Raw genomic sequence first — 14830 nt, 5'->3', positions numbered from 1 at the left:
TATTTTGAGCATTAGAGAATCCACATGTGCACCAAGCATTTACTATAAACTGGATGACTATGTCTTCCACTACGATGAACCACTATTTCACAAAGATACCTGACACTATGGAGTTTATTGTCTTAGGTTCTTTTGATTCTAAGGAAGGAAGTCAGGGAAAAAGGCTCTTTGGTAGCAATGCCATTGAATGATGAAGGAGGCAAACTCTCATGGTGTATCAGTCAAGGTCCTCCGGAGAAATAGAGCCAGCAGAGGCAGAAGCTGATGCTGCAGTCTGGGGGCAGAATATCTTCTCCAGAAAACTTCAGCTTTTGCTTTTAAAGTCTTCCACTGATTAGATGAGGCCCACCCACATTATTGAGAAGAATCCTCTTAACTTAAAGTCAACTGATTGTAGATGTTAACCACATCTACAAAATGTCTTTTTTTTTTTAATATTTTTATTTATTTGACAGAGAGAGAAAGAGGGAGAGAGAGCACAAGCAGGGGGAGTGACAGGCAGAGGGAGAGGCAGAAGCAGACTCCCCGTTCAGCAAGGAGCCTGATGTGGGGATTGATACCAGGACTCTGGGATCATGACCTGAGCCGAAGGCTGTTGCTTAACCAACTGAGCCACCCAGGCGCCCCCAAAATGTCTTCATAACAAACCTTTGATTCGTAGTTGATCAAAGAATGGGTAGTATAGCCCAGCCAAGTTGACATAAAACTAACCATCACACATGCACATCCAGGAACAGGAACCGTCATGGCCTTGTGAGGCCAGGAACAAAGAATGGTTCTGGATCTACTAGTACCCAGACGTTAGTGTGATTCAGCCACTTCCTCCCAATCTCTTCTACTCCCAAAAGGCACATTGGTTTTGTACATTCAGTTCAGATTTTGCAGAGAGAAAACATATTGATTCAAGCCATTTTTTTCATCCTAGGCCATGTTAAGGTCAGAGCGAGGGTCGGTTGTCCTGGAGACAGGTGATCTCCCCGTGGCCCAAGCACTGTTTGTCCCTGTGCAAAGGTCAGCAAGGGCTCTATCTCAGGGCAGGCCGCTGTGGGCCAAGGAGCTTCAGCTAGGCGGGAATGGGGAGCACAGCAGGCCCCTGACTGCACAGCGCCAGCAGGCCTTTCTAGTGTCACAGCACCAACCCAGTGGATCCGAATCACACACACTGGTGCACACAACTCACCTCTTCCAGTGAGGAGACCACCAAAGATGTGTGTCCAATAGGCAGTGTGTGCGGCGGCGGGGGGAGGGGGCTTACAAAATTGTTTTTCAGCATCAAGGCCATAGTCCCCTGATGATACTCACTCCTTTCATGTTCCCTCTGCAACCTTTTCTAGGGGCTATTCCTGATCCTTCTGCAAACAAAGGGCAAATGGTGAATGTAACCACCACCAACACATCTAGTAAATATGATGGAAAACAGAACATTCTGAAGCTAGCAGTAACTAAAGTAATAACATCTACCTTTCTTTAAAAAAAAATTGGAGGAGAATATGGTATAATTACCCAACTTTCAGATTTTAGCAGGGAGGGGATAATAAACCTTAATAATTAGAAGGTACCATGCCCTTAATTCTAGAGTTAGTCCCAAGGCTGTACCTAACATTTGTCGCTCCTTTCCTCCCTTCTTCCATATTGCCTTTGCTTTTCACTCAATGTAGTTGAGTCTAACTTTTGCTATCAGGAAGTCTTTTGTCTGCAAATAATAGAAAATCCAACTCATAGTGGCTTAAATAAATAGGAATTTGTTTTTCTCATATAACAAGAGGTAGAAAGAAAATTTCTGGAGTTGGTCTAGCAATAATGTCAGGAATCTAGGAGACTCATCTCCATTCCACTCTCACCCTCTGCCTCCTGATCACAAGATGCCACCGTGGGCATCCTGGCCATGTTCAAGGCAGGAGGACTAAATAGAGATTGACACCGGCTGCATCTTGACTTTTTATCAGCAAAGCCAAAGCTTTTCTAGGAGAGTCCAGCAGGCTGCTCCTTCTGTCTCCTTGGCCAGAACCCCATCACACCACCACTCCTAGCTATGTTGGAGGCTGTGAAAACAATTATCCAGCAAAAGGAGAGAGAAATGTCATAACGGACTTCCACCAAATGTTATTCTTTGACTGGTCATGGCAGATTACCTTCCTCCAAACAAGATGAGGAAGAAGGAGGTGGAAAAATGGCTGTGTAATTGATGCACCTGCCTACATGACAGAGCCACAGTTCCCCACCACCTTTTATAGTCCCTGACACCCTATTTTACCGTCGCAACTTCCCCAGATAATCAACATCAACCTCCTTTGCCAATGCCCTGGACCCCCAGCATTTATCAAACCACCAGTGGCAGACCTGGTTCCATAGGGTTTTTATCATGATCCTCAGGGAAGGAATCTCTCCACTGGGTTGTGAAACTTCCAGACCAGCAGAGTTTAGCAGCAGTGGGAAAAAAATGCTTCATCAAGGATGAGCATGAGTGGACGCCCACCTCCACCTTGAGACTCTTGGCTTTTTTTTTTTTCCTGGCTTGGAAGAGATAGAAGCATATAAAAGAACTGAAAATTATTCAACAATTCACAGTTGCTTTTTCTCAATCAGTCGTTGTCAAACGAGAGTGATATGAGCGTCTGTGAAATGGTTTTGACTTTCTAAAGGGTTCCTCGTGCCTGAAGGAAGACAGAGGCCCACTGGTCCAAGGGGGAGATATCCAGGAGTTAAGAGCTTTTGGGGCTAAGGCTGGTTCTGCAGCTACCTAACCAACTGTGCATCTTTGGAGAGACCACCTCCCCTGTCAGGACCCTAGCGGCGTGCTCTGTAAGCTCAGCAGGATGGACTATCTAACAAAGGTCCCTTCCTACTAATTTATTAGGATTAAGAATCATTTATTAGGATTATTAATTTATTAGAATTATAAATTAGGATCTATTCATTTATCTTGCAATTCTGAAATCTTATGATCCTATTACTTTCAGGGTTGAACTTTCTTGCTGTTCTTAGTCTGCCTTCATTTCGAAAGATAGACATATTCTCATTTCCCCTAAAGGCAATGGGCTTTCTCTCCAGATTAACTATCTAGAATATACTGCAGTGGCATATAAGAAGACTCCCAGTGGTTGGTCATACTGTATTATTCACAACTTCTATTTTCAACAATCAGGAAAAAAAGGAAGGAAGAAAGGCGTTCAGTTCAAAAGTCTTAAATCCCCCCACAGAAAAATAAAGCAAATTGGAACTGTCTGGATATTATTGGGGCCTTTCACCTTCTAGGTTAATTGGCCATGCATCAAAAGTACCATGAGGTTCTAACAGAATTCATTAGTGCCAAAGTTCATTTATTCACACTTGGTGCAAAAATGATGGTGTACCGTGGTGAAATAAATCTTCATTTAAAAAATAAATGTCAAGGCTGTTTGAAGACTTTTTAAAAATTGTTTGCGTTTTTTACACCTTTCTTTCTTGCCCATAAGTGTATTACATGGTATGCTACAGAGAACCATGGAGCTAGGAATCAGTTATCGAAAATCGTTGTCGACACTAACTGTGTGGTCCTTACCAAGCCCTTTTACTTCCTTTAGCTTCAAAATAGAAATGATAATAATTAACACTAAAGACTTCAGTGAGAATAAAATCGCACCAGAAGAAATACAGTAATATATGCCAAAGTTTTTATAAGTTATAAAATGATACAGTTGAAACTAAAGACACCTTTGAGCTAATGTGGAAATGATTTAAAAAGAATGTAAAATATATAATTTGTGATTAATAATCTTGTGTGAAGTTCAAAAGATCTTCTCCATCTGAGGTTTTTTTAGGTCTATCTACCAAAATCCAAAGCAGCTGAACTCATAGATACACATACACACACACACACTCTCTTTAGTAGCATTTTAGAAATTTGTTTTCATTGATTCAGAAATAAAGAAAAACAAAATATTTTCAACCCCCTAATCGTGTTTACTGTTTTACAAGTGTATACATGTCAAACCTTATCAAAGGGTACACTTGAAAATACATAGTTTATTATATATCAATGACATCTTAATAAAGCTGTAAAAAATACTAGTTCTAAAAGGCCGTTTAACATGGAAGATTATATTCTGGTTGACTCACTCTTCTGGTTTCCTTGTCCTGCGTTTTCCTTCATTCCTGGAAATGTTCTGGGAGAAAGTAGTCAGCACACATTCCTAACATTGCACTCCTTGAAGTTAAAAACTTCAAGACTCCCTACCACCTCTGGCAGTCATAAGGCAGATAATGAAGACCAGGACTCTGCAAGAATCTCTGTCCCTGACGGAAGCCCAGCTTGAAGCTCGCAGGTGGGGGTAGAACCAGCCACTGCCACTTCCCAGAATCCCACACACACCCAACTGCCCGGCTGGTCCTTCTATGGGAATTCAGCACTGAAAGGCAGGCTCATCAGCTCATTCCCCAGGGAAATAAATGGAAGAGGAGAGAGAGAGAGGAAAAGGAAGAATGGGCAGCCCTGAGGTTTGAGTCCAATGCAAAAGCCAGCAAGGAAAGTATGGTGGCCTTGAGACAACAGACCGCTGCCTCCCAGCATCTTTCCTTCCCCTTTCCCTGATGTTTGGCTGCAGAATACATTCAGGCGAGGCCAGACATAAGAACAGATTCTACCGAAAGCCATTTCACCCAACACAGAGATTTCGAAACAGATAGACCATTCGAGGTTGTATACAGGAATAGAAGAGATAGGACATTTGCCAGATGATAGGAAGTTTTGACAGAGATGATCTCAAGAGAAGGTTACTCTGCCCAAACCGAGTCCTCCCCGCCAGCAGCAGTTCATGATTCACTCCTTTGCTTTAAGGTTTTGACTTTGATACAAAGTAAATTCTTCTGTGAGTGCACGGTTCAGGTAATATTTTTATGCTCAGCTAGGTTTGATAAGAGTCAGAAAGCCCAAGCAGAGGTTCTCAGGATCGCTTGCCCATTGAAATTACCTGATTAGATTTTAAACTACTGATACTAGGCTCTCACCTCCAGAGAGTCTGACCTCACTGGTTTGGGCTTGAGCATAGGGATTTTTTTTTAAGTCCTTCAAATGATCTTAACGGGCAGCCAAGGTTGAGAAGCACCTCCCTTGGGTAGGGGACCCACACAGCTGGCTGATAAGCTGATCCCCTAGGAGCCTGGTGAACATACAGAGGGGCGGACCCTCCTCAGACCTGTCTGAGATTCTCAGGGGGTTTTCCTACAGCCATCCACTAGCCCTGGTGTTAAGACCTTCAAGGAAGTACCCTCATCCGCTGCCTTGCACTCTCACTTCCCCTAGGGCATAAGGCCTAAAGCAGTGCCTCTCAAATGTGCATCCTGATTACCTGGGGATCCTGTCAAAATGCAGATGCAGAAGAAGGAGTCTGAGACTGCGTTTCTAACTAGCTCTCACCTGATGCCCAAGCTGCCAGTCTGTGGACCACATTTTAAGGAGCAAGAGCCTACAGCCGTGGTTTTCAACCCTGGCTACACCCCAAAAATACTGATGTCTGGGAAAGTCTGATTCAATTGGCCTGGGGGACAGCCTGGGCCCTGGGATTGTTTTTAAAGTGCTCCAGGTGATTCTCCAGTGCAACCAAGTTTGAGAACCACAAATAAGCCAAAACAAAATGCTCTGTGAAAGGGATATCTGCTTTAGGATTTTGCGATGCTTTGTTTTATGACGGAAAAAAAATACGTTAAAGTAAGAGTAGATGTAATTTCTCTGTGGAGAATGGATCTTGAGGAAGAACCTTTTGTTTGCCGAAGAGATGGTAGAAATGCAGACAGAGGCTGGTGGTAAAAAGAGAACTGTTTCTACAGAAAAAAGAGCACGGAGCTCTGAGGGAAAATGATTCCCAGACACTGAGAGGCAGGGGAGAGAAAGAAAAGCTGCTGTGAGGATGGAACTTGGGTAAGACGGAGAAATGAGTATAGAGAAATTTAAGACAGTTTTACTGTGCCTAGGGCCATGTAAGCTCTTCCTCAGTGTCCAGAAATCTTCAACAAAGACCTAGTCCAAATGATAATCGAACTCCCCTCTGTGGTGGATTTTGTTTGGTTTTTGCCTGGGTCACTATACCTAATGGGGTTCTCATAACGACCCTATTATTAGGTTTAGAGAAGGTAAAAAATGTGCCCCAAGTCTCACAGGCAGAGGCAAAGCTGAAACCTGAGCATGGCTGAGGGAATCAACCCCAAAGCCCAGGCTCTGGCACCCCAGGAAGAGACTGAGGCCTTGGACTCAATTTGCATGAGAAGAGACAAGGCCTCAAGGAAGAGAAAATAAGAGACAAGACGGAGGAACAAGGCTTCTGCTGAAGGCAGGAAGGCTGCCAGCTCAGCACGGGCCTGCCACTCAGACTACACTTGAGTCCTGAGCCCCAGGGGCAGAGAGGGGTAGTGTGGGGGAGGAGGCATGGGGTGAAAAGTTAAGAGCTTTTTCTTCAGGCATCTCTCTGCAGACCCCAAGAAGGCCTGCCTCATGAACAAAGTAACAACTAAACACAAAGGTAGGCCAGGGGTTCCTCCTGCTTTGGCAGGAACTCTGTGGAACACAGCACTCATTCAACGAAACACTGATTTAGCACCTACTGCGTGCCCAGTGTTGAGGCGTGGGTGACCCACAGTTCTAGTGCTAGAATGAAGACACTCCTCCAAAGATGTGCAGCTCCCTGCCTTCTTCTGCCCGGTTCATCAGGGGCAGAGGTCCCTCTCTGCATGTCGTTCTGCCTACCCACACATCTTGAACACTACTCATTTCACCAAGGAAAAATTGTTTCTAACTTTCCTTATGCTCTAAAGGTTTCTGGAAGTCAAAGACAAGAAGAAAGTATCCATAAGATTAAAACAACCACCCAGCGAGTTGGAAGAAGTTTCTTTCATAGCTCCTGCAGGAATGCACACAGTGTAATGTAATCCACAAATCAACAAGAGTTCCAAGGGTTATTTCTTCAGTGGCTCCTCAATATAAGGTTACATATCACGCCAAAGAGCAATTCAGCAAAACAATTCCACAGAGGCCTACTCAGCGAGGGCCTGCCCGGAGGGGCAGCCTCATTCAGGACAGTGTTAATGGAATAATTCTTAACTTGGGGGGTGGGGTGGGGTGTTGAGATTCCCTTCAAGAACCTGAAGAAGAAGCCATTGAATGTCTCCCTGGGAGAAAACAGACATTTTGCACAAACAAAAAAAAAAACACTGCCTAGGATTCCAGTTCCTAGACCCCCAGAGCTCCAGTAACAGACCTGTTAGCATCTGTGAGACCTGAATCCTGAACTGAGGATGCCTAGCTCGGAGGACCGAGTGGATAACACGTCCTTCAGTGCGCCCTTCATAAATGTCTTCTTTCCATGGGCCTCTAGAGAAAAACAAGGCAGTCATGAGGTTGAGGTTTTGTCCTCGACAAGAGGCTGAAGCAGCTGCCGCTCTCTTCAGTGACATCATCAGCACAGGGGACTCATCATGACTTCTCCAGCTCATCTCACTCCTGCAGTCGAAATCCCTCCTCCTCAGTTTACCTCACGTCAGCTGCTTTTGAAGAGGCATCCTCTTAAATCACCCACCGTAAGATACAAATGACTGAGAGCCCCAACCCCACCTGGGGATCTTCCCATTTCAAAAAGTGGCTGGATTTATCCAAATGGTGACATTTCAGAACACGTGACACAGGAAAATAATGCCAGAGGGACAAAAGAAGGAAAATAAATAATGAGCACCTGTTACCCGTCAGGCACCGCACGCTTTCATTAGATTTCCCTAACGTCGTTGTCCACTCTTTACCGAGAAGGAAGCCGGTGCCCCAAAGACAAAATAACTTAATGCCCTAGAGCAGGGTTCCCAATCTGTGTGCACATTGCAATCACCTGGGGACCTTCAAAGACACTGGCTCCCACCCCAGAGGTTGTAGCCTTGGCTTTGGCCTTTTTAAAAGACGCTCTGAGGATTCTACTCAGTGGACCTTTTGGGAACCACTGTCAGAGAGTAGAAAGTGGAGATGTGAATTGCCCCAGTTCTTTCTTACTTCAGGGCGGATATTTCGTGGGACATCCATGCGGTCATCCAAGCTGTATAAATCTTGCACTAGTTTAATATCAGTTGGTATGTAGCTGCCGATTCAAGCCCCTGTCCTCCAACATCACCCCCATCCCTTGCCCTGACTCCCGGGGCCCCCTCATGCCCAGAGTTGGAAGGCTCTGCCAAAACCATGGTCAAGTATCTTGAGGATCATCCCTGGCAGTTTCCGTGCTCACTTGCCTTCTTACACCACCTTAGTACACGTGAGCAAAGTCAGAAAGAAAATTCAGGGTAGTTTTCTGGGCATTAGCTCCACAAAGCTGAAAACCCCTGCCCCACACCTGTTCACCATATTGACCCTTGCTGGAAATACCGACAGCAAATTGGGACCTTTGCTCAGTTTTTGCAAGAGACAGCTCAGGAGTTTGAAGTCAAAATATGCTTTGTTCTCGAATGTACCAAATCCATTGTCAGGGGGTCTCCTTGAGTTGTCCAGAAAATAAGAGATACTATGAAAGAAAAAAGGCTCAGGAAATGATCTCAGACTTCCCAGCCGACTACACTTTCCTGTAATACAAACAGCAGGTCAGGCAAGTCTGAGGTTTGAACAAGAAATTCCTGTTCCCATTGGGGCAAAGAGCAGGGGAATACAGCTTTCCATCATTAACCAGAGTAAACCACATGAAATGGGACAATCAGACAACATGCAAAAACAAGCTGGAAGCCTCCGGCCTCTATACATCTGGTCAGAGACAGTAAATACAGAAAATGAAAACAATACATTTCACTATTAGGTTCCATCTCTTTCATAATTAACTGCAGAAGAATATAAGTAGTGATAAAGATCTTTCTCTTACTTAAGGCACCTCGTCTCTCAGTGCATCCCCCGAATGAGTGCCTGTAGAAAGTGTGACCTTCTTTATACGTTTAACAAACATCAGCAGAGTGGCTATTATTTGCCAGGACCTCTGCTAGGAGACAGGATGGAATGTAAGCCTGAGAAAGACACGATGTTGGCTCTCAGGAACCCACAATCCAGGAAAAAGACACACAAACTGTTATAATGCACCCTGAGAAAAACTGGAACCAGCGGTCGTGCAAGGTGCTTGGGAGCTCAGAGTAATGGGTAATTCGTTTGGCTGCCGGGTTAGGAAACTCATGGAGAAGCCATATCTGCCATGATACTATAGATGGATGGGTCCAGTTGATTCCTGACATTTATTCCAACCCTATCTTCAGATTCTATAGAAGAAGAGAGAGATACACCCTGGACATGGTCCTGGATCATGCATGAATATTTTTTAAAGCCTCAGAACAAAGGTTGGAGACTTCTTATGCATCATTGAGGCCCCCAAAGAGTACCTGTGAATATCTGCTGGGTCCTGAAAAATGTCAGACTAAGTAAGGTATGACCTGGAGATTATGTCAGGACATGTAAGAATCACCCTTCAGCCAGAAAATGGTAGATCCTTTTACTATGAATCATGCATTTCCCAGAAGCCTCTGATTCCCTGAAATTTTCCTTGAGGTTCTGAGAGGCACTAATGAGCTCTTTCAAATGGCACCATTTTTGATCATGTCTGCCTCAGCATTCTAGTAAGGAAAACCGGCCTTAGCCTTTCACATTGAAGATTTGGTTGGGTTTCATTTCGTCACTTCCTCTCCTGCTGCTTCTTTCTATGGGCTGGCTTGGAGTGGTGATTTCAAATAAAATTTAAAAAGAAACTCCTGACATGCCTAAACAAACCTGACAACCGTTTGGAAATATAAGTAGAGTCACTGAACACTCTTCCTTCAAGAAAAGCCTTCTTTCAAAGCCCACTGCCTGGGAGATGAAGTCATGTCAGGCGGGCAGAGAGAATTATTCCAAAAGTAAATCTAAGAGCAAAAGATTTGAGCAAAATGAGCAAAAATGACCCCTCTCATTCCCATGCAACAGTCACTGCAGGTAGGGGCTTTTCTCATAAACTCAGTTGGTGTGTTCATTCTATTTACTGAGCATCTATACAGCCCAGGAGCTGGAAGAGAGGAATCAGAATTCTAAGACGAAGGACAGACAAGTCTCTCAAAGGATTATATACTTTATTTACAGACATGGACAGTGATTTTATTTTTTAAAAATCTTGAATAAATAGGGAACACAGTGCTCTCAGTCTATGGACCGGAATCTACCAACGTTTTTTTCATTATCTTATGGCCTTTTGTTCTTGCAACATTTATATAGTTAAGATCATCTTGAATATACAATTTGAGGGTTTTTTTTTTAAGTTTACATGAAAAAACATGTCCCCTACCATGAAAACATCCTAGTCAATATCATCTTTAAGTAAGTGCCCGGTATTCCATTGTGTGGGTGTAGCATAAAATTCATACAACATTCCACAGTACTGGGCGTTTAGGTTGCTTTGGCAATAAGAAATAACATAGTGATTAGCATCTATGCCCATACGTCTTTGTCGGCATTTTTGATTATTTCTCAAGAAGATTCCCAGAAAAGGAATTACTGAGTAGAGAGTATGAATTTTAAGGCTTTTTTCAAGCCCATTGCCACATTGCTTTCCTGAACATCGGGAGCCATGCTTTTCTCCCCACACCCTCACCAGCCTTGAGTAGTGCCATAGTCTTAATCTTGCATGATGCAGCAGGGGGCAAATTGTATTTTATTGTTGTGATTTGCATTTCTGTGATTACTGGTAAAGCTGAATGTTTTCCCATATATTTGTAAGCCGCTTTTATTGCCTTATCTGTGAACCGTCTGTTCACACTATCTACCTACTTTCCTATATTAATGTTTCACTGTTCTTCTTATCAAAGTAGAAACTCTTTAAAGACTGAGGCTATTTAACTCCTTCTCCATCACATTTGTGATAAAAAGGTACTTTTAGTTGGCTTTTAATTTGTTATGGTTTTTTGGTTTTGGTTTGTTTTGGTTTTTTAGAGAGAGAGCAAAAGCGAGCAGAGGGGGAAGGGGCGGTGGGAGAAGAAGAGAGAGAATCTTAATCCAGCTCCATGTCCAGTGCACAGCCCGACATGAAGCTTGATCTCACAATGTGACCTGAGCCGAAATCAAGAGTCGCACGCTTAACAGACTCATCCACCCAGGCACCTCTGTTGTGTGTGTGTGTGTTTGTGTGTGTGTGTGTTTGTGTTTAACTTGCATTTACCATACATCCTAGCCTGATTCATTTCCTTCCCATTCTTCACCGATGCTCCTCTGCCTAGTAACTCGGGGTGGTGTATTCTAGAGGAGCCACTCTGTGAGGGATAGCCCAGACTCTGGAAGGAGATGATAAGGCCAGGAAATAGGGGTTGGCAGAACAGGGCTCTATTGGGGAGCAGGGAGGACATATAGCTAAACGTGTGAGGAGGAAACAAACAGGCAAGATGAAGCAAAGGGAAAATGAGGGTGGGAACATCAACAGAGTCAGGAATGAAGCCTATTCAGAAATGCATGCCAAGAAGTTCTACCCTCTGGTTAGGGGTTGGCTCTCAACCTTTTAGCACCCAAGAGTGAAAAGGTGTGAAAGGGCTTTGGTAAGTCCGAGAAAGACCGTGGGAGAGAGTTGAGAGGTAGGTATGGAAGGAACCAGAGAATAGAGAGAAAGAGAGGCAGAGCGCCCACACTAGATGTTTACTAAAGCCCAACCACCTTCAGACGAGTGTGCTGTGCTATTGGGACTCAGCGCACGGCAAACAAAAACTTCACCAGCTCTAGATGGTGACGTATTGGGTTGGCTGCAGAGAAATGCTAAGACTGATAACATCTGACATTTACACAGAGTATGGAAAACATATTGCGCAGTGCAACATACACCTCTGCAAATGGCGTGAAGCTCTCTAGGCGCCAAGGTGCCAAGACTACTAGGGTGGGAAGCATGAAGATCACCGTGGCCTACGTGTGTGAGTGCAAGATGGACTGAGAGCTGTCGGATCAAACACAGATTGCACCACAGGACGAAGCTGCTTCTCTCCATGCAGAAAAGCATTGCTTGGATCTTCAGGTTCAAGTAATGGCATGCTAAGTAATTTAGACCACTCTCCTATCAAAGATAACGTAATGGAGGACAGTAAAATCATCTATGTAACAAATCCAGTGGAATCTACAAGTGGTTGCAGGATACAAGATCAATATACAAAAGTCCATTTTGTCTCTATAGACCAGCCACAGTCAGGAATTGCAATGATCAGACAAGATAGACTTTAAGTGAAAAAGTGCCACAGGAGACAAAGAAGGATATTATATAATGATAAAAGGGTCAATCTACCGGTAAGATAGAACAATTATAAGTACATATGCACCCAAATCAGATCATCTAAATACATAAAACAAACACTGACCAGAGTGAAGGCAGAACTAGAAAACAATAATAGTAGGATGCTTTAGCACTCCACTTTCAATAATGGAGAAATCAACCAGATTCTTCTTTTCAACAAAGATACAGTGGACTTAAGGAACAACATAGACCAAATGGACCAAACAGAAATATACAGAAATTTCAACCCAACCGTAACAGAATATACATTTTTTTCAAGCTCACATGGAACATTCTCCAGAAGAGGTCACATGTTACGTCACAAAACAAGTCTTAACAAATTTAAGAAGACTGAAATCATACAAAGTATCTTTTCTGACCACAATGGAAATTGTAATTAAAGACCTGCACCATTTATAACAGCATCAAAAAATGAAATAGAGATAAATCTGAAAAAATGATGCAAAAGACCCATACACTAAAAGCTATAAAATATTGCTGAGATAAACTAAAGACCTAAACAAATAGAGAAATATATCTGGTTCATAGATTGGAAAGTTCAATATTGTTAAGAAGCCAATTGTCCTCAAATTGATCTACCAATTCAAAAGTATCCTAGTAAAAATCCTAGATGGTAATTTTAAAGAAATTAATAAGCTGACTCTAAAGGACTGAGAATAACCAAAACATATCTGAAACAGAACAAAGTTGAATGGCTAACGTTATCTGGTTTCAAAAATTATTACAAAGCCATAGCAATCAAAACAATTTGGTATTTACATAGAGACAGATCGATCACTGAAACAGAATAAGATTCAGAGATACACCCACACATAGATGGACAACTGATTTTTGACAAAGCCTCAAAGGCAATGCAGTGGAGAAAAACAGCCTTTTCAACAAGTCGCAATGAGATACCTCTTCGCACCTATTCAGATGGCTACAATCAAAAAAAACAAAGACAAAAAAAACAACAGAAAATAATAAGTGTTGGTGAGGACGTGGAGAAAATGGAAACTTTGTGCATTGTTGGTGGCAACATAACATGGTGCAGTCGCCGTGTAAAACAGTATGACATTTCCTCAAAAAATTAAAAATAAAACTACCATATGATTCAGTAATTCCACTTGTGGGTCTATACCCAAAAGAGTTGAAAGCAGGATCTCAAGGAGTTATTTGCACACCCGTGTTCACAGCAACATTACTCACAAGAGCCAAGAGGTGGAAGTAACCCACGTGTCCATGGACAGATGAATGGATAAACCAAATGTGGCATATACATAGAATATTATCCGGCCTTAAAAAGGAAGGAAATCCTGACACATGCAACAACATGGGTGACTCTTGAGGACATTACAGTAAGTGAAATAGGCCAGTCACAAAGAGAAAATATTATAGAATTCCATTTATATGAGGTACCCAGAGTAGTCAACAGTGGGTTGGGGAAGAGGATGAGATTCCATGGCAGACCTCTGAGTTTGAGATGCCTGCAAGGCTCATGTGGAAGTTTGATTAGCAGTTGAAAATAGAGATCCAGGGCACCTGGGTGGCTCAGTCATTAAGAGTCTGCCTTCGGCTCAGGTCATGATCCCAGGGTCCTGGGATCGAGCCCCGCATCGGGCTCCCTGCTCGGCGGGAAGCCTGCTTCTCCCCTCCCACTCCCCCTGCTTGTGTTCCCCCTCTTGCTGTGTCTCTCTCTCTCCGTCAAATAAATAAATAAAATCTTAAAAAAAAAAAAAGAAAATAGAGATCCAAAGCTAGGAAGAATCTTTTAGGCTAGAGTTGCACCAAAGTATAGGTTTTTAAAATAATAGGCAGTTTTCTCTGAAAAACTGGGGTGGCGGGGTGGGGTGGGGAGAGGTAATTGTTTTGAGAAGAGAACTGAGCCGAGGGATCCCTGGTAGGTTGAAGTCAAGAAGAGACAAGGTTGGCACTTGTCCCAGTTCATAAATGAGGAAGAGCAGGTTCTGACAGAGTAGGCAACTTGCCCCAAATCACTCAAGTCAGTAAGGGGCACAGCCGGGATTTGGACCTATGATCCACCCTTAGCCGCTATCCTCCTCCCGCTAAACAACAAAACAAAGAAACCACCTAAGCAGGAGAGGCCGCCTTGCCAAGTAGCTGCCTTCTGGTGCAAGTCCCCCTCGCCAGCTGAGACCCAGTTTCCTCACCTGCAAACTGGGGGAAATGGGACTTCTCTTTCCTGGGGCACCGGGCTGTGGCGAGGACCAGGGGATTCCCGGATACAGACAATGGTCAGCCGTAAAATACTGTTTGCTGGGGCTCCAGTCTCTGTGCACCAGTCTCTGAACAAGGGAAGACCCTCCACGCAGTCGGCCTGCGATAATCTTCAAGGCAGAGGTCATAATCTTCCCACGAACCTGGACCAACAGCCAAGTTAATCAGTTCAACCTCAGACCCACTTCCTCATGTTTACCTTTCTCTGGGAACCATCAGACCCAGCCCGCTTCCCAGTCCGCCCAGTTCCCTGTTCTCTGCCAAGCCGGGGCCATTCCCTGCCTCAAAGCCAGCCCCCCTCTCTGCAGGCTGGCCCTGACCGAAAGCCCAGGGCGGGATAT

At 43.8% G+C, this 14830-nt stretch overlaps 1 protein-coding gene across 9 annotated transcripts in view; it reads right to left on the bottom strand.

The window, feature by feature from the left end:
* The window catches only part of LOC135361573 (uncharacterized), a 134600-nt gene that overhangs the window by 119011 nt on the left and 759 nt on the right, over positions 1-14830 (bottom strand). For all 9 annotated transcript variants that reach the window (XR_010405009.1, XR_010405008.1, XR_010405006.1 and 6 more), the window contains exon 2: positions 14423-14632. Coding sequence is in view for 3 of the 9 variants with exons in the window: in XM_064570413.1 (XP_064426483.1) it covers positions 14423-14632 (210 nt within the window). In the remaining 6 variants the exon portion in view is untranslated. The remainder of the gene's footprint in view (positions 1-14422; positions 14633-14830) is intronic.

This window comes from Mirounga angustirostris, unplaced genomic scaffold, assembly GCF_029215605.1.
Source record: "Mirounga angustirostris isolate CCGP_5_RB_7025 unplaced genomic scaffold, mMirAng1.0.hap1 SCAF_9, whole genome shotgun sequence".
In the NCBI taxonomy this organism is placed as follows: domain Eukaryota; kingdom Metazoa; phylum Chordata; class Mammalia; order Carnivora; family Phocidae; genus Mirounga; species Mirounga angustirostris.
Note: the sequence above shows the minus strand (reverse complement) of the source record. Positions and strands in the feature narration are given on the sequence as shown.